At 35.3% G+C, this 22243-nt stretch overlaps 3 protein-coding genes across 3 annotated transcripts in view; 1 reads left to right on the top strand and 2 right to left on the bottom strand.

Moving 5' to 3' along the window:
- The window catches only part of LOC142339509 (uncharacterized), a 95765-nt gene extending 94090 nt beyond the window's left edge, over window positions 1–1675 (bottom strand). Inside the window, exon 1 of the mRNA XM_075389594.1 lies at window positions 1666–1675. The gene's annotated coding sequence lies outside the window, so the exon portion shown is untranslated. The remainder of the gene's footprint in view (window positions 1–1665) is intronic.
- A 4017-nt stretch (window positions 1676–5692) lies between these two features.
- LOC142340143 (UPF0728 protein-like) lies at window positions 5693–7846 on the top strand. Its single transcript, XM_075390617.1, has 2 exons — window positions 5693–6117; window positions 7605–7846. Exons 1-2 carry the CDS (start codon window positions 5901–5903, stop codon window positions 7667–7669), a joined length of 282 nt encoding a protein of 93 aa, XP_075246732.1. The 5' UTR covers window positions 5693–5900; the 3' UTR covers window positions 7670–7846.
- Window positions 7847–12224: 4378 nt separating this feature from the next.
- LOC142340142 (ras-related protein Rab-13-like) lies at window positions 12225–19359 on the bottom strand. The gene is made up of 3 exons (XM_075390616.1): window positions 19183–19359; window positions 18168–18344; window positions 12225–12718 (listed from the first exon to the last, which is right to left on the bottom strand). Exons 1-3 carry the CDS (start codon window positions 19265–19267, stop codon window positions 12387–12389), a joined length of 594 nt encoding a protein of 197 aa, XP_075246731.1. The 5' UTR covers window positions 19268–19359; the 3' UTR covers window positions 12225–12386.
- Window positions 19360–22243: the final 2884 nt, after the last annotated feature.

Genomic DNA, 22243 nt, shown 5'->3' with positions numbered 1-22243 from the left:
CACTGAAATATTAAGTGCAGAATGCATGTTCTGCCTAAAAATTTTCAAATTGACATTCAAGCAACGGTTGCACCTTGAAAAGACTGTCGATGAGACTGTAGAAGTAGACTTCTTGTCTCTCTATGCATTGCTGGTGGAACTTGTCAAGGTCAAAATTAGTTTCCTGTGGACTTGGCTGTGAACACGGCATCATCTACTATTCGGTTGACTGCTGTTAGGATTCTTTTGAGGTCTTGCGCTGTTAGGCTTCCATTCAGGGCTTTTTCGTCCTTGAAAATGATGCAGCCCTTGTAGTTGGCAGCGTGGTCTCCCTGGCAGTTGGCAAACTTGGGGGTATCTCTGGAGACTGTGAAGTCAGCTATCTTGCGATGACGTCTACATCTGATGCATCTAACTTCTTGGGTGAACGCGTTTGCCTTGTGACCAAAGCCTTGGCAGGGATGGCATTTGGATCACCATATTTGTCATGGAAGAGGAGGAGAAGAGCTTTTGGCTTGTTTTGACTCTTCACATCGGTAATTGGTGAGGCCGATCATCAGGCCGTGGCTGATCACGTGGCGCTTTCTTGGTTTTGCATCTCGTAAAGGCTCCCACTAGCTGGGTTGGTGCTTTGGCGGTTTTGCTTCGGATGCACTCTAGGCTCTTTTTTGGTTGCGTTGTTGATGGTGGCTTTGACCTCGTCTAGGTTCTTGTCCAGCCCTAATATAACTAAGCTATTGTTTTAAGCATACTTGGCGCTATCGGTTAAAAACAAAACCTCCGGACACCTGCTTTGGATAGCGAAGAGGGCCTTCTTGAACAGGGCGTTACCTGGCTTAGCCTCTTTGCAGCTGGAGTTGTGATTTGCACTTCCTGTTGCACATTGTTGCAACTCTGGTTGGTTTGATCTCTCAAATTTATTCAAATCTTTATAGCTGGAGTTGCTGAGAATGACAGCTCATTTAAAGTCGCCTTGATGCGGATTTCTCAGAAATTGTAAAAAAAATTTATAGTACATATGGGTCTCAAATCAATGGGACAGACTGCGAATGTTGGACGCTAGAAGAATCATTGCCGAGAGGTGCCCATGAGTGCTGTTAATGCCGCGATCTGCTTAATATGACTAGTGTGCTTCGAGAAAGAGTCTTGGGAACCTTGCTTGATTTTTTCCTAAACGATGTGCCGCAAGCTATTAATCATAGCGACTTCTATCTTTATTGCGATGATCAGAAGATTTTAACGAAGGTCGGTATTGAATATTTGTTACTCTGGATCGACGAGAATGAGCTCCATTTTCACCAGAGAATAAGTGAATCTATGTTTTTAACTAAACTAAATCCATTGGTTTATTCTTAAAAGTTTACGTCTTGGACAGCACTACAAACATTCAAGATTTGGGTTTTGAATGTCTCGTGGAACCAACGTATCAGTTGAAATGTGCTTGAATCTTTCATGTAACCGCCGTTTCATTGAACCACCGTATCAGCACAACAATCATTCATCGTTTGGGTGTTGAACTCTGCCTTACTTTTTCATGGAACAGCTGTTTCATGGAACCGCTGTTGAATGTTTCATGGAAACACCTTATGCTTCACTCTTTTAGTTTTCCTCTGCGTATCTTTCTCAAGGTGTCTTGATAATTTCCATGAGAAGACTGAAAAAATTCAATCAACGAGCTGCTGCCTGATTTAATAAGAGCTCGAATAAAACTTTTGTTGAACCTCTATACTTGGTGGGATGTTGTCAATTGTATACTAGAGAATAAGTAAAGTCACATTTTATTTTTAAAAAGTTAGGAACTCTCTCTCAGATGTGGATTTCAAAATAAAATTTTGGAATAGTTTATTCCGCACAAAGAAGTTGGGATTTTTTGCAATCTGACGGGCAAGTTCTTTTGAGAGTTCAAATAGCTGAAATATTTCTTGGCGAGACAAAAATTGTAAGTTTCGAAATGAGATTATCTAACTCTAAAACACCCTCGACTTTTACCTCCAAGAGGAAGCTATATACTTCATTTCGAACTGTTGTTAGTTTACTAATAGCACCTGTAAATCCTGACGTTCCTACAAAAACTTGTTTTAATTGTTTCATCATTCTTGCATTGTGTTTATTTGTTCTTCTTTCAACCTGGAATTGAGCTTTTCTATCACTTCTATTAAAATTCTATCAACAAAATGAATTCATGAAAAGAGTTTACAGCAAAGATGAGGAGTATACTATAAACAGTACGACTTGAATTCTAGTAGTAGTTCAGTAGTTGAGACTTCTGGGTTCCCAGGTTGAGGTCCAGACCCAAATTTGCTTCTGATTAGACTTTCCAGACCGAAAATATCTCTGATCAGAATTTCCAGACGGAAATTCACCCTGATCAGACTTTCCAGACACAGAAGGTCTCTGACCAGACTTTTCAGACCGAAGGTGTTCTGATCAGACCATCTTCAGACCATGGTCCAGACTCAAATTCAGACCATTTCCCAGACCTTAATCAGACTATGATCAGACTCAAATGCGCTCGAAGAGGTTATGATCAGACCCAGTTGCGCTCGAAGCAGTTATGATCAGACCCAGTTGCGCTTGCAGCTATTTATGATCAGACTGAAGTGCGCTCCAAACGGGTTCTGATCAGACTCAAGCGCGCTCGAAATAGTCTGATCAGAGACAGATTTTACCTATGAAAAAATGTCCTAATTTTGCTATAATATATTCATTTCATAAAAACTGATGTTTGCTGTATTTAATTCATCTAAGGAAAAATCAATTTTAAAATATTGCTAAAGAAAACAAAACCCAACTGTTGAGAACAAATTTCATTTAGTGTACCGATTAGTTTATAATTCTGACACCAATGGATGAAATAAGACAGCTTTCCATAAGAAACGTCGTGGTCTCCAGTTGATCAAAATTTCTTCTAAAGTGGACCGGCCTCAGCTATCTGCTGGACTCTTTTTTTCTGATCAGAGCTATCGGACTTTAGATGATTCTGTGATCAGAAAGCTGCTTTTTGGCTGCCTCTTGGCAGAGCCAACATCTTTCAGTAAAAAAAACAAAAAATGAAAAAAATAGTGCGCTCGAAATGGTCCCTGATCAGACCCAATTGCGTTTGAAGACATTTATGATCAGATCCAATTGCGCTCGAAGTCGCCTCTGATCAGACAAAAAAGCGCTCGAATCCGCCTATGATCAGACCCAATTGCGCTCGAATTTTCCTCTGATCAGACCCAAGTGCGCTCGAATCCGCCTATGATCAGTCTTTTCAGACCAAAATGACCTCTGATCAGACCATCTCCAGACCATGATCAGACCGTAGTGCGCTCGAACTTCCGAAAAGACCCTGTAATTTCGGTCTGGGAACACACGGGTGTGCGCTCGACTGGGTCTGATCAGAAGTCAATTTGGTTCTGGACCTCAACCTGGGTTATGCTGAAGAGTGCAAACAGAATACCTGTTTGAATTAGTCCAAATTTTATTTAGTCCATCCAAAGAATAGGACTGACTTACAGTTAAAACAGAACACATACAGGTAAAAAAAAACAGCAAGACAAAACTAAATCAAGATGTGTCCCCTTCCTATTACTGGGTGAATTTTGGCTAGTCCCGGGCCCTCCCAGCAATACCTCTTCATAAATAATTTTGTATCGTCCAAATCTCTAGATCCGAACAAATAAAAAACTACTATGTAATATTTAAAAGAAGTTTCATATTTTGAATGATGAATGGACGACAGGCGAATATCGCAAATGTCAAACGTGCAAGAAACAGGTTAAGCATGACGATATATCCGCCGTTGGCTGTGAGAAAAGCAATGCTTGGTAACATGGTGCCTGCCTATCTTTACTGTTAAGTGGTTGAGAGCATCAAATATCTGCCTGCGGATCTGTGACATATTCTAAGACAATAGCAGCTTGTTCAGATCCGAAGAAAAATTGTTGTCTGTGGTTATAGAAAACAGTTTCTCTATTACTGAGGCAATTAAAACTACCATTCCAAAGTGCATAGAGCAAAATTTGTCAAACATGATTTCATAAACCTTCAAAAGCAGGACTTCCAGGATTTCGAGAACGTTGATAACTATAGAGACGCAATTACTGCTAACGGAAGCGTCGACAATAATGGATAATGGTGCGTCTTGTCGCTGCTTAAACAAAGAAATCTCCAATTTCCTTATAAATGGAGTTTTTGAGATTGTTAACTCAAATAATAATCGTGTTGATGCGGCAAACAGGCATGGAGGTTAAAAAAAACATACAGGAATTCTTATGAATCTCTTCCTATTGGGTAAAAAAAGATACAACAGAGGACACACAGGAACTAAAATTATTCAAGAGGTATTTGAATAACATAGTGTGCATTTTTTAGGGGAATCATCAGAAAACGTTGAGGATGTGAACCTCTTCTGAAAAACCTAAAATTCATTCTTGAAACACCCAACGGTAATGGAAACCTTGTTTTCCTAGATTTGAACATAAATTTAAACGATCATAGAAACATTAGCTGTTATTGGTATCAAAAATCCACTAATACTGGCATAATCTTAAATTTTAGTATCTTTGCATCAATACGACATAAGAAAAATATGTTTATCTCATTGTCTATACATTAAATTGACTGATTGATGAACATGGAAAACCACATGTTTTGACATAGGAAGTTTCCAAGTTTTTTGAGAAGTTCTCAACTAATTAGATTGTTTGTTTCATGTCGCACCATGACGATTGGTTAGCTCTATTAATAATTGCTTAAGCAATATTCCTCAAATTTATTCAATACGATTTTTTTACAATATTTTTTTCAACCGATGTTAGCCAGTCAATCAGTGGCGAAATTTTCTAGTTTTGCGTTTTATAAATATTTGCGCAAAACCAGGAAAAAAGTTTTTTTAAAGAAAAGTTTTTCAGGAATTGTAATCTGATTCTGTAGTTTTTGGAATAGGGTCCAATTTTTTTAAATATTTTTTCTTAAAATCAAACATCAGTTCGACATTGTCTTAAGAAAAGATGACTTGTCTGCTTTGTTTTTTGCTGTGGAAATTAGGTTCATTTAATCTTTAGGTTCCACTTGGAGTGAGCTTGAAAGGATTTTTATTTAATTCAGTTGTCACTTCTCTCAAGTGATTTCAATACTGAGTAAGAGAGGAGGGCTGCCGGCGTCAAGCGGTAGTTCCACCTGGATAGTAGTGTTAATCATTTTTGAGATTAAAAATCTCGTGTTGCTGTAATTTCATACAATCAACACAATTTGAATATATATATATATATATATATATATATATATATATATACATATATATAATATATTTATATACATATATATATATATATATATATATATATATATATATATATATATATATATGAATGCTGTTTTTAAAATTCTTGCGAAAGTGTTCTCAGCTTTGTGTTAAATATTTGACAATCAAAATTTTCTTTGCAGTGCGCTTATAAGAGATCATTATTTTTTACACACAGATGGATACGTACAACATATTTTGCATCTAATTTCGGCGTGGTCCACGAAATAACTTTCTGCTTTGTTTTGATTTAGCTCCGTTTTCCCATCTTCTTTTCTTTTCTCCTTATTCATTTGTAATATTTGTTTGTTGACTTCCTTTTCTGTGCCACCCGGGCGTTCTTCTTCGCATAGTGCTTTGAACGTCGTTTTCTTTTAACTTTTGCTTTTCTCTCGGTTTTACGCTACTTAATCTTTATCATTTTTCGTTGTGTACTTTTCTACAAAGCACAGAGAAAGTTACGAGGGCTGACTTGAATACATAGTTCGTGCATAGCTTATACGTTTAAGCTGCTTTTTGAAAACAACACAAGCTTAGTTTGTAAACTAGTTTTTTGTAGACAATTCGAGAAATTTTATAGAGATTACTAATAAAGTTGTTTTTCACTCATCGCCGTTATCAATAAATATTCGCAATGCCGTTAAGAACCAAAGTTTTCGTTAGCTACGGACCATACAGGAACTGTCTGGGTAGTCTGACTTATGAGCCAGCTAGGCTTGATGGCCTGCGTACACTTCTGGAGGCAAACGAGCACCAGATGATTTATCACCAGACAAAGAACCTCAATGAATTGGCAATCACAGTCAATGGGGAGATGGTATACCAGGGAAAAGTGGACCAACTGGACTTTAGTAAGCTATACACATGTATTAAGTCCAGGACAACGATTTACTCTCTTGTTTTGAGGGAACTTCCTTGAAAATAACAGGGCAACGAGAGGAAAGAGGACAAAAATAAATATTTTACAGCCTTAGATCTCCGATTCAACGCAATGGGGTGAACGAGAGCGGGTTCTTTTCAGATGAGAGCGTATTTGTAGCGCATTCACTCAATTTTATATTCATAAGCTCTTTTCGCAATACTTAGGCGTGAAAAGGCATCCCTGGCCGAGCTATCGGCACCAAAAATACAAAATTTTAAGATTAGTGGTTAAATAAAAATAACTTAAGGCGTCACACTTAGAGATGTTCTTACCGTTCAGAGTTTACTTCTAACACTTTGAGTTTACTTCTAAAGCTTTATGCTAAAACTTGCAATTTACCGCTCGGAGAAATATATTAAAATTGTGAATGATTAGCAGTGAATAAGGTGAATGCGTGAAATTACCTAATTTAGCGAGGTATGTGGTGAACTTATGTAATTTTATCCCTCATTTTTTTTTGGGGGGGGGGGGGCGGTAGGAGAGTGGAGAGTGTAGAATCTACTCTTTGTTGATCATTTCAATGACAATCACACGGTCACCTCCCATGTGAAATAATTCACGGCTTCTTTAATGTGTTTGATCTTTTTTCATAAGTTAGTAAGTGTTTTAAATACTTTTTTAATTTGTAATGACAGGAGGTGCAGTGGTGGAAGATGGAAAACAGTGCAGGAGGATAATGTAAGATCTTTGCAGTGAAATGAAACAACTTTTCACTCAGCCGGGAATTACCCCCAATCCTGCTTGTCCTGGAACCAGGCCGAGAACTTTGGGCAAAATAACGGGTAGAAGAGTGCAAAAGTTGGAATTTTTGTAAATTTAACACGGCATTTCTCAGCTTTATAGTTAAAAAGTTTGGAATTTCGGACTGGAAAATTTAGTCAGAAGGGTGTCAGGAAAAGTTTAATTTAATTAAAATATGTTCAGCTCTTCCAGTTGGTGTCGAACTCACACCTCCAATTTTTTGTCCTCTTCTATATTGCTACGAGTTCCTTGTTACTCAATCAAAGTAAACTCTTTTCAGTAAATTTGATGCACAAGAGTGTTTTTTAAAGTTTCAAACCATATTCTGTTTTTATTTTATATAATTTTTTTTGAATAATGGAAAAGTTGCTCAAAGAATTTATTGAAAAGTGTAATTTGATTAAAATTTTCAGTGTTCCACCATAGCCTTTTCCCCTCATTTTTCCGAGTGTATATTACAAATGACCTTCCACTCTAATTTGGGGGTCTGTTATGAGTGAATCTGCAGACCAGCACTCCAGCTTTTTCATAAATGGATCTCTCAACTAAAGTTCTGCAAAATACCGAATTACTAGAAGCTTGAGCTTGCTCAGAATTTTCCATTAGGTAATCCATAAATTTTGAAACTCTGGTTAAATTTATTCACAGGTTGCTCAAATATTTTACACGTTTTAGGTGGAGATGGTGAGCTGGATCCAATGTGCAAAGAAATACTTGAGATTGTCACCAATGCATACTGACCAATAAACAGCCAGAACGGACGGCGCACAATATTGACAATTGACTGCTATTTCATGCTGTGTTGAGGACTTAATTGCAGATTAATTCTATTAAACTCTTGGCATTTAGGAAAAATTTTAGATCACAATTTGTGACTTTCTAATCACAGTTCATTCACTCTGAAAACCTTTCAAAAATGTTTTTGAGGATATAGCGTTATCGAATTTCACCAAAACAATTAGCCCACTTTCTAACTATTCTACAGGAACTGATTCTGAGCATAATTTTGAAGTCTGTCACAGCACAGCATGCTAAGACTCTTCTAAGATAGAGCTGAAAAATTTGTTTGTTCGAAGAAAATTTTGGTGGAACGAAAGTAAACATCATGTGAGGACTTCGCACATTACCTGTTTCAAAACATTTACATTTTCTTAGACTGTCGTCGGATTCCAAGAGGGAGCAAATGTTGTAAACTTGGGGGTTGCATTTGGACAATATTTTATGAATTCTCCCATTGCAGCCATACATCTTATCTTAAAGATCGCAAACAATTCGTTCGATATAAAGGGAGATCTTCCTCAATTAAAAAAAATTGAGTGCGGAGTGCCTCAAGGATCGGTATTAGGACCACTTCTGTTTCTAATATATATAAACCATATCGTAGACATACCAAAGCACAATAATATTCTGTTATACGCAGATGACACAAACATATTTGGCAAATATGAGCAAACTGAACATACCATTGATCTGAAGTTGATGTCCAGCTGGCTAGAGAGTAACAAACTGACACCAAATATTAAAAAAAACACAACTACTTCTGCTAGGACCCAACAACTTATCAGACAAAAAACTTATTTGGAATGGAGAAGAAGTAGAGAAGAGCAAATGTGTCAAATAGTTAGGTTTTAAAATTGACAACAAACTCACTTTTGAAGAGCACATAGACTATGTTCAAAAGAAGTGTTACCAGTACATTTCGATTTTATATCAAACAAAGAAATATCTGCAAAGAGAATTACTTCTAAAAATTAATAAACAATACGTTCAACCACAGTATCAATACGGAGTTCTAATATATGGCACGGCAAACAAAAGTGTTCTTGAAAGACTACAACATCAACAAAATTTCCTAATCAGAATAGTTTTTGGGTTCCCAAAATATAAAGAAGTTTGTAGTTGTAGATCAAAAAACAAAATCCCATCAGTATTTGAGCTACACGTGTACGAACGTCTGAAACTTTTATCTAAAGTAATCAAAAGAGAACATCCTAGTGAATCTATTAACTTGTTTATAACTGACAAGGAAGTTGACAGATAATTTAACAATGAGCGAAGAATCAAAACAATACCTCTCATAGAAAAATTAACACGCAAGAAACGAAAACTAATCTCAGTTCGATTGAGAATACTCTACAATAGCCTATCCACTTTTGATTTTGATATAATAAAAAGTTTGAGAATCTGCACAGAAAAGAGATTAAAAAAACTGCTACACTCCTTTCTGGACAATTACATAAACGATTCCGATTTTTTTTGGAAAAATGTATTGGTAGTATGCTCCATAACAAAGAAAAAAAGAACTTTTTTTAAGTAAAACCAATTAGACAGTTGGTGCGTAAAATTAGCTTATCAAACCCCCCTTTTTTCCAGTTCCTCTTGAATGGTCTCAATATAAGTAACTAAATGAATTTCGAACACATAATCTAATTTTGAATATCTCTGTAACGGTGCTGAAACAGGCAAACTGCCTCTTAGCAATCGTTCAGTACGACGCTTTAACTCTAATTTAGTTTAATTATTCGAAGCTTGAATATTTGGTACTGAAAACAAATTTTTTATTTTATTTATTATACATTATTTTACCCCCTTGGACCCATTCTAGTATGGTTTTATTCTCCTTGGCCCGGGAAGAATGAAGAAATATCAAGCTTGTATTCTGATGCTGCATCAATGTCGAATAATTTGTGTGCAATAAATTTTCTTTATTTTAGATTCCACAATGTGTGCGCGTGAGTCGTTACAACAAGCAATTGTTGACATGCAAATTTGCATCAATTCAAAAACCCTGGAAGTCGACACATTGTATTTCACCGCTGAATAGTGCCACAGAAACTAATATATCAGCCTAACAAAAGTTGTGATAGAAATTGTATGCAAAAACAGATATTTGGGCAAAAAAGCGTTACCACGACAAGGGGCACATCAATTTTTCGAATAATGAGAAGAATATCTAAACCTCAAAAGTTTAAGCATTCAGTTGATAAACCCCAAAGTCATCCAGATTTTAAATATTGAAAGTTTTTAATTGCCTTTTAATTTGTTTTAAAGAAAAATATTTGCTTCCAGAAGAAAAGACATTTGAAAAAAAAAACTTTTGTGTTTTCATTTAATTTGGCGATGACAGATCCCGCAACAAAAACTTAATCCTGTCGTAATTTAAATCGGTGCCATAAAACAGAGCTAGTAAAATTACCCGCTCAAAAGTATTTTTCAGCGCCTGTCGAGCACGGTTTTTTCATGGGTCGAGCAAGCAGTCTTTTCATAAGTCTACATTTTTGCTTATTTGTAGTATTTAATTTTATGTTTCTTTATACACCGAAGCAGGGGCAAGGCTAACCATCATTGCATTGCGCCAGAGCAGTTTAAATTGAAAAACACTCAAAACTGCCAACAGGCTGACTTATTTTGTCAACACCTATAACAAAACAGTCATCCCAGCTGGAAGACGTTTCTTGATTGAGTGAAAATAGGTAGTTTAAAAGTAATTCTCTTCCTTCCGTTTTATTGTGATTTATGCTTTCTTATAAAACAACGCAGAGTTTTGATTGATTTGTGAGGCCTTCATATAAAGGCGCCCTCACAAACTTAAAAATGTTGAAATCATGTACGGGATACGCTGAAATTCTCTCTTCTTCACTAAGGTGCTGAAATAATCGAAACTTTCTAAAGTTGCAGTTGTCGCTTGTTTGATGAACATTTTGGTGCGTTGCTTTTCTAAATCAGAAACCAGACAAAACAAGAACTTATTGTTAGAACTCATTGATAAAATGATCAATTAAAGAGTAAACAAAAATAGCTGAAACAAAAAAACGAAAATATTGTGATGTTCAAATATTTTGCGCTGTAGAGCCAAATCCATAAAGAATTTTGATGTAAAAAATGCCATGATGTCACTAATAAGGGCCCCATCGTTTTGTGGACACACTCAAAGCATGACCATCATATCTCCCTGGAAAGTTGATGATTAGTTGATCAACATTTTCAACAGAAACCAATATTGATTGACAACTTTTTGCCAATTTTTTACATAGATGACAACAAGTTTCTGAAGTTCACACTCAAATCAAACAAATTGCCTATTCTAGACCTGGAGTTATTAAAATACCCTCCTCTACCGATTTAGAGCACGAAGAGACTGTCATCCACAGCCTTTTAGTTTGAAAAAGGTTTAACTGGACTTTGCGTGATGTTCTTGATTTTGGTTTGAACTTAAACAAACGTCTTCGAATTTGGCTGGAAAAAAAACTTACTCTGGAATTTGGCTGGACAATAAAACGTCTGGAATCGGGCTGGACAACGAAACGTATCCTGGAATTTGGCTCGACAATAAAAACTGTCCTTTAACATTGAAAATATTACGTGAAATTGTATTGCTAACTATTGCTTACATCATAGTCAGCAAGCATGCTCCTTCGTCTAATGTGATTTAGCTGAACCAAAAATCACACCTATCAAAAAACTGGATTGTTTTTGTCCTTAAGATAATTATTTAATTTGAAAGGGAAAATGAATAACACCACATTTCCATTATGGCCACTAAGAAGAAGAATACTAAAATCTATTGTTATTTAATCAATTACTGTTGCAATATAGTCCAGCTGCGTTAACTGCTTTCTCTTGAAATTAGCAAAATATATTAAGCCTTTTGGCAGGTTTTTAACTCTTTAGTTTTAAAGTGTTCTAGTGCATTGCTCTTCAGTCTTGCACAGGTGCTTCTTCTGTATGTACAAAAGAAAAAATTTCCTTCAAAAAAATCCAAATTTGCTAAGAAACAGACTGTTGAAAAGAATTTGGTCGACCCATAAAAAGGCCAAGCTCTACCCAAGATAACTATGAAAAGACGCTTGACACAAAAAGCGCATGAAAAGACCTTTACTCGAGTCATGAAAAAAAAATGGCTGTACTTATGAAAAGAATTAGCCTCGACTTTAACTGGAGTCCTCAAATCTTTTCATAAATTTCAGGTATAGACTAGGGTAACGATGATTTCCCACACAATGAGTGTTGAATTCGATCGAACTAAAGTCTGATCATGACTGATTTTTTTACCGGATGGTCCTGATCAAACGAACACCTCAACCTGGATACTAATACAGCTACCCAAAAAAATAACTTTTTTCTTGAATAAATATTTTCCGTCATTGACCCACGCAATTTTGCACCACCTTTATATATACTATAGCATATAAATGTCTTTCAATACTTTTTTCATATACATATGCACATCATGCGCATTTAAAATAGACCTCATCAGCAGTGTTTAGGAATAAACACATGTATTATAAAAACATCTTGAATATAATGTTAGCATTAACCCTAAACACTAATTTATTAAATTTTTTGTTATTACTGACTATATACATCGTTCAATTTTTTTCAAATTTTCCAGCATTGTGTATCATGCTAAACTTAATTATAGCTTAATAATTCTAGAATGAACAAACCATAGAGTCATCAACCACATTTACATTTTTTCTTTTTGGGTCGTGGAGGCCTCAAATTCAATATTGAGTTTTTGCTGGTGAGATTGGCAGTCTTAGAAATGACCAAATCTGCTGTCTCTTCAAATAGACGACTGACGTTCTCTCCAGTCTTGGCCGAAGTCTGGAACCACAAGTCGTAGCCACTCTGCTCAGCCAGCTGGCTAATGTCACGTTCACTCATCCGCTTTTTGTCACACTTGTTAGCCACTAACACAAAAGGAGTTTCCGGGTGGACTATTTCCAGTGCTTTGTTCCTCCACTCTTCAAGTACTGTCATCGACTGCTCGTCAACGATTGCAAACACTGAAGTAAAACAATCATTCAGCATTTGATGTTATAGCATCTAATACGGTCAGTTTTTTTAGTTTTCCTTGGAAGAGTAATATGAATCCACCCCAGTCCAGAAGTATTATAAACGTAGAAAAGTCGATATGTATGATTTCTGAAATAAAGCCCTATTTTTGCTGTAAACTTTTCGACAAAATACCTTCACTATGAGGGAAAAATTTGAGAACATTTTTAAATTCCCAGTTGGGTTTGAAATGTGTGAAAGAAAAGAGTTGTAACGATGCTGTCTGTGCAGTTCTCAATGACTTGTTTAACGTTCATTGCACCATGGCACCGTTTTAGTAACCAATTTTGTTTAAGTTTTGGTCTTCACTGATAAGCAGTGAATACATAGAGACATTTGCGCAAACGATAACAACAGTGACATTAGAAAATTTAGAACAAGAATAAAATGACAAAACTGGTATTTTGATCATGATAGTATGTATTCAGTATAAAAAGTTTATATGTAAACTTGTGGTTCAGAGACATTTGTGCAAACAAAGACATGAAAGAAATTAGAAAATTTAGAATAAAAATAAAATCAGAAATTATCAATATAATCAGGATAGTATAATAATTATTAGAGCGTTTTGGTGGAGAACGATGTTACAAAATCGGACTGAATGTACAATTTTTTTTGTTCCCGGAGCTCATCTTGAGAGGCCAAAGCTCAAAAAAGCTTACAAACATTAGAAAATAAACAGTAAGAAAAAGACTTTGCATTCTTTCGAAACAAAATTCAAGCATTCCTAGGACACCTTTGTGTAATTTCAAAACGCCAAGCCCTAGAAGAAACAATTATTAGACGACAACAACAAAAAATCTACAATTGTCTGTCATTTAAAAATGATATTAGAAAAAAAATTGATCCTGAAAACTGAAAAATTAGGTGCTTGCTAGTTTGAACCATCGATTCAACCAGATGAAAGAATCTTGATAAATTTCTCCGGCGAACTCAAGAAAAAAGATTTTGGATTAACTGATGTGGCTATCACAAAGACAAAGATCTATCAAAATAAGTATCATACAAATTTGGGAAACCGTGACTGAAACATCTCGTCACATTCACAAACGGGAAGTTATTTTGTTCCAATTGCTGCTGAACACATAAAAAAGAAGATAATTGTTGGCCTTCTTCAAGAGGCAGCAAACTTTCAATTAACCGGCTTAAGCTTTTAACTCAAACTAATGAATGTTAAGGATTGAAGAAAAAAAAGATTTTTAAGGAAAAAACAATTTTGACTTCAATTGCAGCAATGATATTTTGTACAGTATCATTATTTAAAGAACAACAGATATGAAAGTCTTTTCGAATAAACTTGTACTCTAAAAGATAATTTCAAGAAGTAGACATAAATTCTTTCAAATGTTTATATCATTGTATTTATGCACTTTTTTAATCATTAAGGATTCTCATTTGAGATAAATTTCAAAAGAACTAATCTATTTGTTTTATTGGCCACTTAATTATGGTAAATATGAACTTTTCATCCTACAACTTTAACAATGTAAAATAAATTTTCATAAAAAAATTTCAAGGATAAACTGGAGAAAACTTTTATCCGTTGAAAGCTTTTATGACACATTCTCATCTGTCTGAAAACAAAAACATACTTAATAAATTTTTTGATTCAAAATGGACTTTTGTAATCCAAAAGACTGGAAAAATTAATGCACTCGTGTAACCAATATCTGCAGATAAAACTAGAAAAATAATGTGGAACAATGTTGTTTAGATTACTATGCCTAAGTGTTCAATTTTTCTCACTATGGTTATTGTGTATATTGATAATCAAAGTTGAATATACAATGTTGAATTACTGGCTGGATTTTGATTTGATATATTCTATTCTCTTTGTTGAAATTAACAATGCTGAACAGTTTAACAACAAATGTGTGACTACTAGCTCGATGCGTTCTGCATATATATATTTTTTGATATTTAAATTTGTGCTCTCGTTGAAGTTGTTTTTGTTTATTTTTCATTGGATCGCAATTTGTTTGCACAGAGTTAATTGTTACAAAACTGATTTTTCAGACTGTAAATTTAGTTTTGATTGTAAAGGATAACGTTTTGGAGTTTTTATTTGCAACGTAAAAACAATCACTGGATATTTGATTCCTTGTGTACTTCAGTTGTATTTGCTTGCAACGTTTTTGTTTCCCAACTAGTGAGATTGCATGCTATGCTTGATAGGGTCAGAAAGTGAAATGATTGTCTCACTGTGACTGTTGACATCAATTTTGTCATTTTCAATCATCAATTGCGTCAAGAACTTCATTTTCCAATCGACAAAGGTGCGGTATGTGACCTTTCAGCTTTTTCAGTTTTCTGTTTTTTTTTCTATTTCATTGAAGTAGATCTAAGATATCTAGAGTTTATCACACCTAGTACATATCTAACAATTGATATGCAACTTCAAAGAATGACTGTAAAAATTCTATTTTTTTAGTTTAAATTTGTTTTGCTGAGACTACCAATTCTTGCAAATTGCTTCTCTAAAAAATGTCATCGCTAAAGATAAAAATTGCTTCTCGTCCTTCGTACCTTTTTATACGCAATTTTCTTCATTTAAGTTTGAAATTTTTTTGTATAGCTTACTTAAGTCATTTTGTGTAGCATTTGAAACAAGCTTTTGATAGGCAATGCTTTCATAGAACGTTTGCTGAAAGGCAAGCATGACCTTTTCTTGTGTTTCCTTCATATTTTTATTGGTAGTTGAAACTTTCCAGATTTTCTCATTTTTGGTTATTCTTTAAACCTTCTGCTGGGATTTTCCTGCCAATCATTTTAACTACTGTGCGGGAGTGTATTGTTCCAGTGGCTACTTCAATTATTTAGACGTTTGAGAAGAGTTCATCAATGGGCAATCTGTTTTGACGCTTTTTCGTTCGGTTAGTGCCAAATTTTGCTCAAAAAAGCAGTCAGGGTGATATAAATACCACAACAAAAAAATTTTACGGAGCTGGAACAATACGTGAGTACCAAAAGCCAAGATTGGCCTGATGTGCTTTGCGAGATTTGCCAGTCACTCTGTTTTTTCTTCTGCTATCTATTTTTTGCAAGTTAAAGAACACAATAATGTTATTATTATTATTGGACGCAGGAGTTAATGGAGAGTTTGAAAATGAAGCCAGCCTGATTTGTGACAAAAATGGTGGTCAACTTTATTCTCTAACATTTTGATGTCATTGATCTCCGGCGAACTCAAGAGAAAAAGATTTCGATTATTCAATGTGGCTATCAGAAAGAAAAAGATCTATCAAGATATGTGTCATACAAATTTCGGAAACTTTGACTGAAACATCCCGTCACATTCACAAACAGGAAGTGATTTTGTTTTTGCCAATAGAAGAGTGATGAACACCAATAGAAGAAACTTGTTGGCTTTCTTCAAGAAGCATCAAACCTTTAACTAACCGGCTTAAGCTTTTCACTCAAATAAATAAATGTTAAAGAAAGAAGGAAAAAAGGATTTTGAAGGAAAAAACAGTTTTGACTTCATTTGCACAGTATCATTATTTAAAGAACAGCAGCTATGGAAAAGAGTCTTTTCGTATATACTTGTGTCCTAAAAGATATTCGCAGAAAAGTAAATTTTAAGAAGTAGATACGAAATCTTTCAAATGTTTAATCTTGTATTTATGTATTCTTTTTATCATTAAGGATTCTCATTTAAGATAAAAATTCAAAAGAATTATTCTATTTGGTTTATTGGCCACTCAAATATGGTAAATTATAAACTAATCATCTTACAGTTTTCTACATGGTCTTTTTTAAACTGGCTGTCTCAGAATAAAATTTCGAAAAAAAATCTAAAATAAACTGTAGAATATTTTTTTCCGTTGAAAGTTTTTATGACACATTGTCATCTGTCTGAAAACAATAACATTAAGAATAATTTTTCGGACTCAAAATATACTTTTGTAATTCGAGAGACCAGAAAAATTTTTGCACTCCTGTAAACAATATCTTCTGATAATGCTAGAAAAATAATGTTTAATTACGTTAGTGCTAGAAAAATAATTGTTTAGATTACTATACCTAAGTGTTCAATTTTTCTCATTATGGTTATTGATTATATTGACATTCAATGTTGAGGGTGCAATGTTGAATAACTGATTGGATATTGATTTGATAAATATGGCTCTCTTTGTTAAATTTACAATGCAGAACAGTTCAAGAACAATTGTGTGACGCGTTCCGCATATGTTTATATACATACAATGATTTATATACATACAATGATTTTTAAGATTTTGCTCTCGTTGAAATTGTTTTTGTTTATTTTTCATTGGATCGCAATTTGTTTGCTCAGGGTTAATTGTTACAGAACTACTTTCTCAGTCTGTAAAACTAGTTTTGATTGTAAAGGATAATATTTAGAAATTTTTATTTGGAACGTAAAAACACTCTGTGGATATTTGATTCTTTGAGTACCTCAATTCAGGAATGACTGGACAATCGCATTTTTTTCAAATTAAATTCTGTTTTGCTGAGTTTTCCATTTCTTGCAAATTGCGTCTCTAAAAATGTCTTTCGTACACTTTTTTTTATAAACACGTTTTCTTCATTTGTGTTTGACCATTTTCTGCGAACTTTCTATGTAGAGTTTACTTAAGTCATTTTGTGTAGCATCTGAAACAAGCTTTTGATAGGCAATGTTTTAGTAGAGCGTTTGCTGAATTGCAAGCACAAAAATTTTTTGTGTGTTTCTTTTATGTTTTCTTTGGTGGCTGAAATGTTTCGTGATTTTCTTATTTTTGTATTTTCTTTAGACCATCTGCTGGAATTTGCACAGTTTTTTCCTGCCAATCATTTTAACTATTGTGCTAGAGTGTGTTGTTCCAGTGGCTACTTCATCTTTTTCAACGTGAAGGAAGAATTCATCTTCTCCAATTTAAATTTTTGAGAAGAGCACATCAACGGGCGATGTTTTTTGGCGCGCTTTCGTTCGGCTAGTGCCAAATTGTGCTCACAAAAGTAAATAATAATTTTAGGTTAACTTTCCTGCACACTGTACAGGCAAGATGGTGTACAGGTGAAAACAACCCGCATAATTTTTCGGAAAGATGATAACCCAGAGGGCGGTCAGGTAAATCACTTGCAAAAATTTTGCCGGACGAAAAACTCTTTTATTTGTATTTCATTTGTTAGACAGGAAAAACTCTTTAAATAATTTTTCTGTTTGATTTTTGACAATCTAGAAAAAAATGATCTAGTAAAGAGCTCTAGAACAGTTTTAAGGGTAGCACTAACCGTCTAACATTTTTTTGCACTCTTTACACTTTTTTCCATCTTTCCCATATTTTTCTGTTAAATCCTGGGCCCTGGACGTTATAATTTTCTCTAAATAAGATTACTTTGTAACAAATAACGTTGAGGTAAAGTGAGTGAAATAGTTGAGTTAAGTTGAGGCACCTAGTACAATAGCGTTAGAACCCCTGAAGGTAATAGGGGGCACTGATCCAGGATATCTGCATGCTTGTCCACTAACAGTCCACAGATTCAGGTCATACAGTTCTCCTCCTCTCTCCACTGCCCAACTCTTAAAGTCACCTCCCTCCGTAGTTGCGACATAACGCTCGTCAAATTCACCTGTAAATGAGTCAAATGTTGCTAATTATGATAATGCCCTCGACATTATTCAGGCATGGAACCAGAGGCAATGCCGCGACCAAGGAAGGATCCAGACTATGAACTCGGTGGTATTAGACCCCTCGCGGCCCAAGACCTTCAGGCGCTTACTTGTTTTGGGTCGCGGACTTCATTCTGGGCAATCTTCGAAAATGATTACATTGAATGAGCAGAGCTCAAGTTTAAGCCTCGATTTATGAAACGACAATGAACGAAAAGCGTCTTGTATGAAAGAGCATGCTCGACTCAAATCCCTTGTACTTTAGATAAAACCATAGTGGATACCTAGTCGACTGAAGATTTCCACACTTGACTTCAGCTCCGTCTGGTATTTTTACGGCGAATATAAAAGAATTTATAGACAGTGTTACGATGCAACATTAGTTTATTCACATCTTTGAAATGCTAATGCTTTTATGTTCATGAAATACTATGCTCGAAGACCAAGTCAATCTGACAATATCGTTAGAAGTTATGTTAAGTTTCAAGCACGTAGTTGTTTAGCATTGCAATCAATCACATTTTGATTGTAGCTGAAAATTGCTCTTTAGCCTAACTTACAAACAGGGCCTCCAGAATCATAGCTTGAATCATTGCGAAGTAATTCTGCGAAGCGAGTTTATGCTTCCAATCCGATGGATTGTACGAAACGATGCAATTATGATAAACTATTCGAAACAGTAAAACTATGATCAGACAAAAATCAGACTGTTGAGGGAAGATCAGCATTGTATACCCTGACATTATTCCAAAAAAAGTTTTACAGTTGTAATTGAAATAGAGAGTGTGACGTACTTGCCTTCTGTGAACTGTTTGAGCAGACTTGTTTTCCCTGTGTATCCGTGTCCAATTAGAGTTATTTTCATTGACTTGGCTTGGTCCATTTCTTCAACCACTCCAACAATATAACAATGACAGTTCACCTTTATAGATGTTGCAATGATGGCCCAGAACTATTAAGAAAACAATCATGCAATTCTTGTTTGTTTTATTGTTAGTTATTTAGCTTATTCATCATTTTGAAATTATGTGAACAGATGTGTTCTCAATCACTAGAATTACTAGGTTTCATCTAATAAGACCGAATTCCTAAAATTGATGGGTAGGGAAATAAGCGAGGGAACATGTTGACAGATCTCTATGTCTATAATAATACAATTCGAATAAGAGGTCCGACCTTATTGTTAGAGACAGATTGGTTGACTTTGTTCACGCCACTGCTTATCAAAAATGTTAGCGCATTGAGTTTGAAGAAAACCAAAAAATCGAAAAATTGCACTTCTAAAGTTTATATTGTTTGTATGAAGAAAATGAAGATCAATGCTCAGATTAACAAGCAGAATTTTTTCAGATTTCTGCTGATGGTGACAGCTTTAAACAAACGTTGTCTTCAGTCTCGTGCAATCATTTTTCTCAAATTATGCAGTTCGGTTGCGTCATACTGCCCGCGTCTTACGTTAATAATCAAATCAGTGCTAAAAAATTTTATTCTTGACAAATAACTTTCTAAGAACTTTTATTTAACAGGAGCAATTCTATTTGATTATACATTTGGATTACAATATCTTCAATTTTAATGTACTGTAACAAGGCTGATTTCCTTGAGTTGAATTAACAACGGAAGTTGCCGTCAGCGAAGGATAAGTTGAATTGTTTGTTTTCTGTGAGCTTTTATTTTCATTAAAAACGTTAGTTTATTGACTTTGGAGAAACTGAAAGAAATTAGAAGAAATATCCAAAAGCAGCATATGACAATCTTAAGTTGTTTGTACGCAAAGAAACGATGATCAAATTAAAAAAAAAATAGCAAAAAATTTCTTGAGTTTTCCTCTTGGTTAGATCTTGAATCATCAACTTTCCTGTGTTCTCTGCTTCCATTTCTCCAGAGCTTTTGTCCACATTTTCCCTGATTTTCCAGATCGACCATTTTCCTGTCATACGGAAATAATCAAATCCATACCAATTTTTTTATAATTAGCAAATAACTAATTTAGGAACATTAATTTAACAGATGCAATTCAATATTACTTTAGAATAGAACTGTAGTATCCTTAAACTTAATTAAGTGTAACAACTAAAAAACAGTACTCGATGACTCTGAGACAACAACTCAGGCGACAACAATAGGAGGAAGAAAGTATATGCAAAAAGAAATTAGGTAGAAGAAGATTTTTAAAGATTTAGATTAATAGTTTGACGTTTTTTTCTCCATCGGTGTTGCCTTTTTCTGTTTCGTTTTCTAAATTCATCCTTTCAAGTGTTTTCTGTTCTAAGTATCAAAGTCAACGATAATGAATTGTGCGTTTCTACGCATTTTCATGACCGGAATTTGCAATTAGCTCGTCACTGAACACAAATTAAGCTTTTACAGAGGGTAATTTGCCTAGTTAATGATCAGAAGCATCCAGAAAATTTTTCGACATTTAGTTTGTCCATGATTTGTTTTTATACAGAAAATTTACATCACACCCGTATTTTTCATTGCGTTATAACTGACAAACAGTTTAACATTCAGACAGTTTGAGATGAAACCTGACCCAAATCACTTTCTGACGAGATTTATGTGAAACGCGATTATGCCCTGCTTTAACCGTTAATCATTCTTTGCCTCAATCAGAGTCCATTTGACCACCAGTTGAGTTCAATCACTTCTCTGATTTGATAAGGACGAAGATATCCTCATTGCAAGTACGGGTTACTAGAAAAATATGGTCACCTATCAACTCCTCTCAATCTCGCCATCAAGCGGCGCGAGCGATTTCAGAATTGTACGTTCTCAATACTTGCTCAATCGCAAGTCTGCCGCCTTTTTGTGGAAAATTTCCCTCGAACCAGACAAAAACTGAAGACATTGGGTTGTTTACATGTTCGTGTGTGTGTGTGTGTGTGTGTGTGTGTGTGTGTGTGTGTGTGTGTGTGTGTGAGAGAGAGAGAGAGAGAGAAGGTGTGTGTGTGTATTTGTGTATGTGTGTGTGTGTTAAACAGTCCTGCTTTTTGTGAGTTGATCTTCTGCCTTTTCCTTTCACTTTTCAAAGAGTTGAAGCGCCCTCTTAGGTTCAGTTTTCAGATTTTTTATGCTCCGGTTTTTCTGGTATTAGTTGAACATTCCTGAGCAGTCGGTGGTGACGCGACGAGTGATTTCTTCTGCAATTCTGCGTACTCTACAGCAGTTATCAACTTCCTCAGTGAGCCCAACTTTTCCTCGCCACCCTCGCAGGTCTTGGTGGTGGCCTGATCTGAGCGTTGATTTTATTGTCTGTTCACAACTGTTCAGGACTCTGTCTCTCAGGTATTTTTTTGGCATCTTCTATGTATGCTTCGGTAGTGGTGTTGAAAGGTTGGTTGTTCAGTTTTAGAATCCACTTTATCTCTGAGCATGCAGCCTCAAAGGCTACCTCTGCGGTCTTTTGCTTTTCTGTCGAACCTTCATTAGCGGCTTTGTCGGCTTGTTCATTTCCGTAAATCCCACAATTGTTGGGGCACCAAACGGCTTCTATTTCGGCTTCGTCTCCAAATTTATTTTAGGCTGACCAGTGCATCTCATATAGAATGGGATGCACTGGTTTTTTCCGTAGAAATAATCCATTGCTTCTGCATGTTGAGCTTTCTTAGGTTTTGTTCAAGCCACATCGATCCCGTAATCATTCTGCACTGCTTGTTCTCAGTTGTCTTTTCAATGTAATCCAGAGCGTTCCAAAAAAAACCGTCATTTCGGCGTGGTAATCTGAACAAAAACGGCCGGATCCTGAATATGATGTCTCTCCTGTGGCCTCGCAAAACGTCATTGCTCCTCCATTGTATGTTCCGGCTGTTGCTTATCAATCAGTGTAGATATTTTTCAAAGTTCGAGGCTCTCGAGG

The sequence above is a fragment of the Convolutriloba macropyga genome, chromosome 5 (assembly GCF_964194025.1).
Source record: "Convolutriloba macropyga chromosome 5, txConMacr16.3, whole genome shotgun sequence".
Classification (NCBI taxonomy): Eukaryota; Metazoa; Xenacoelomorpha; order Acoela; family Convolutidae; genus Convolutriloba; species Convolutriloba macropyga.
This window is presented reverse-complemented; position numbering and strand designations above follow the sequence as displayed.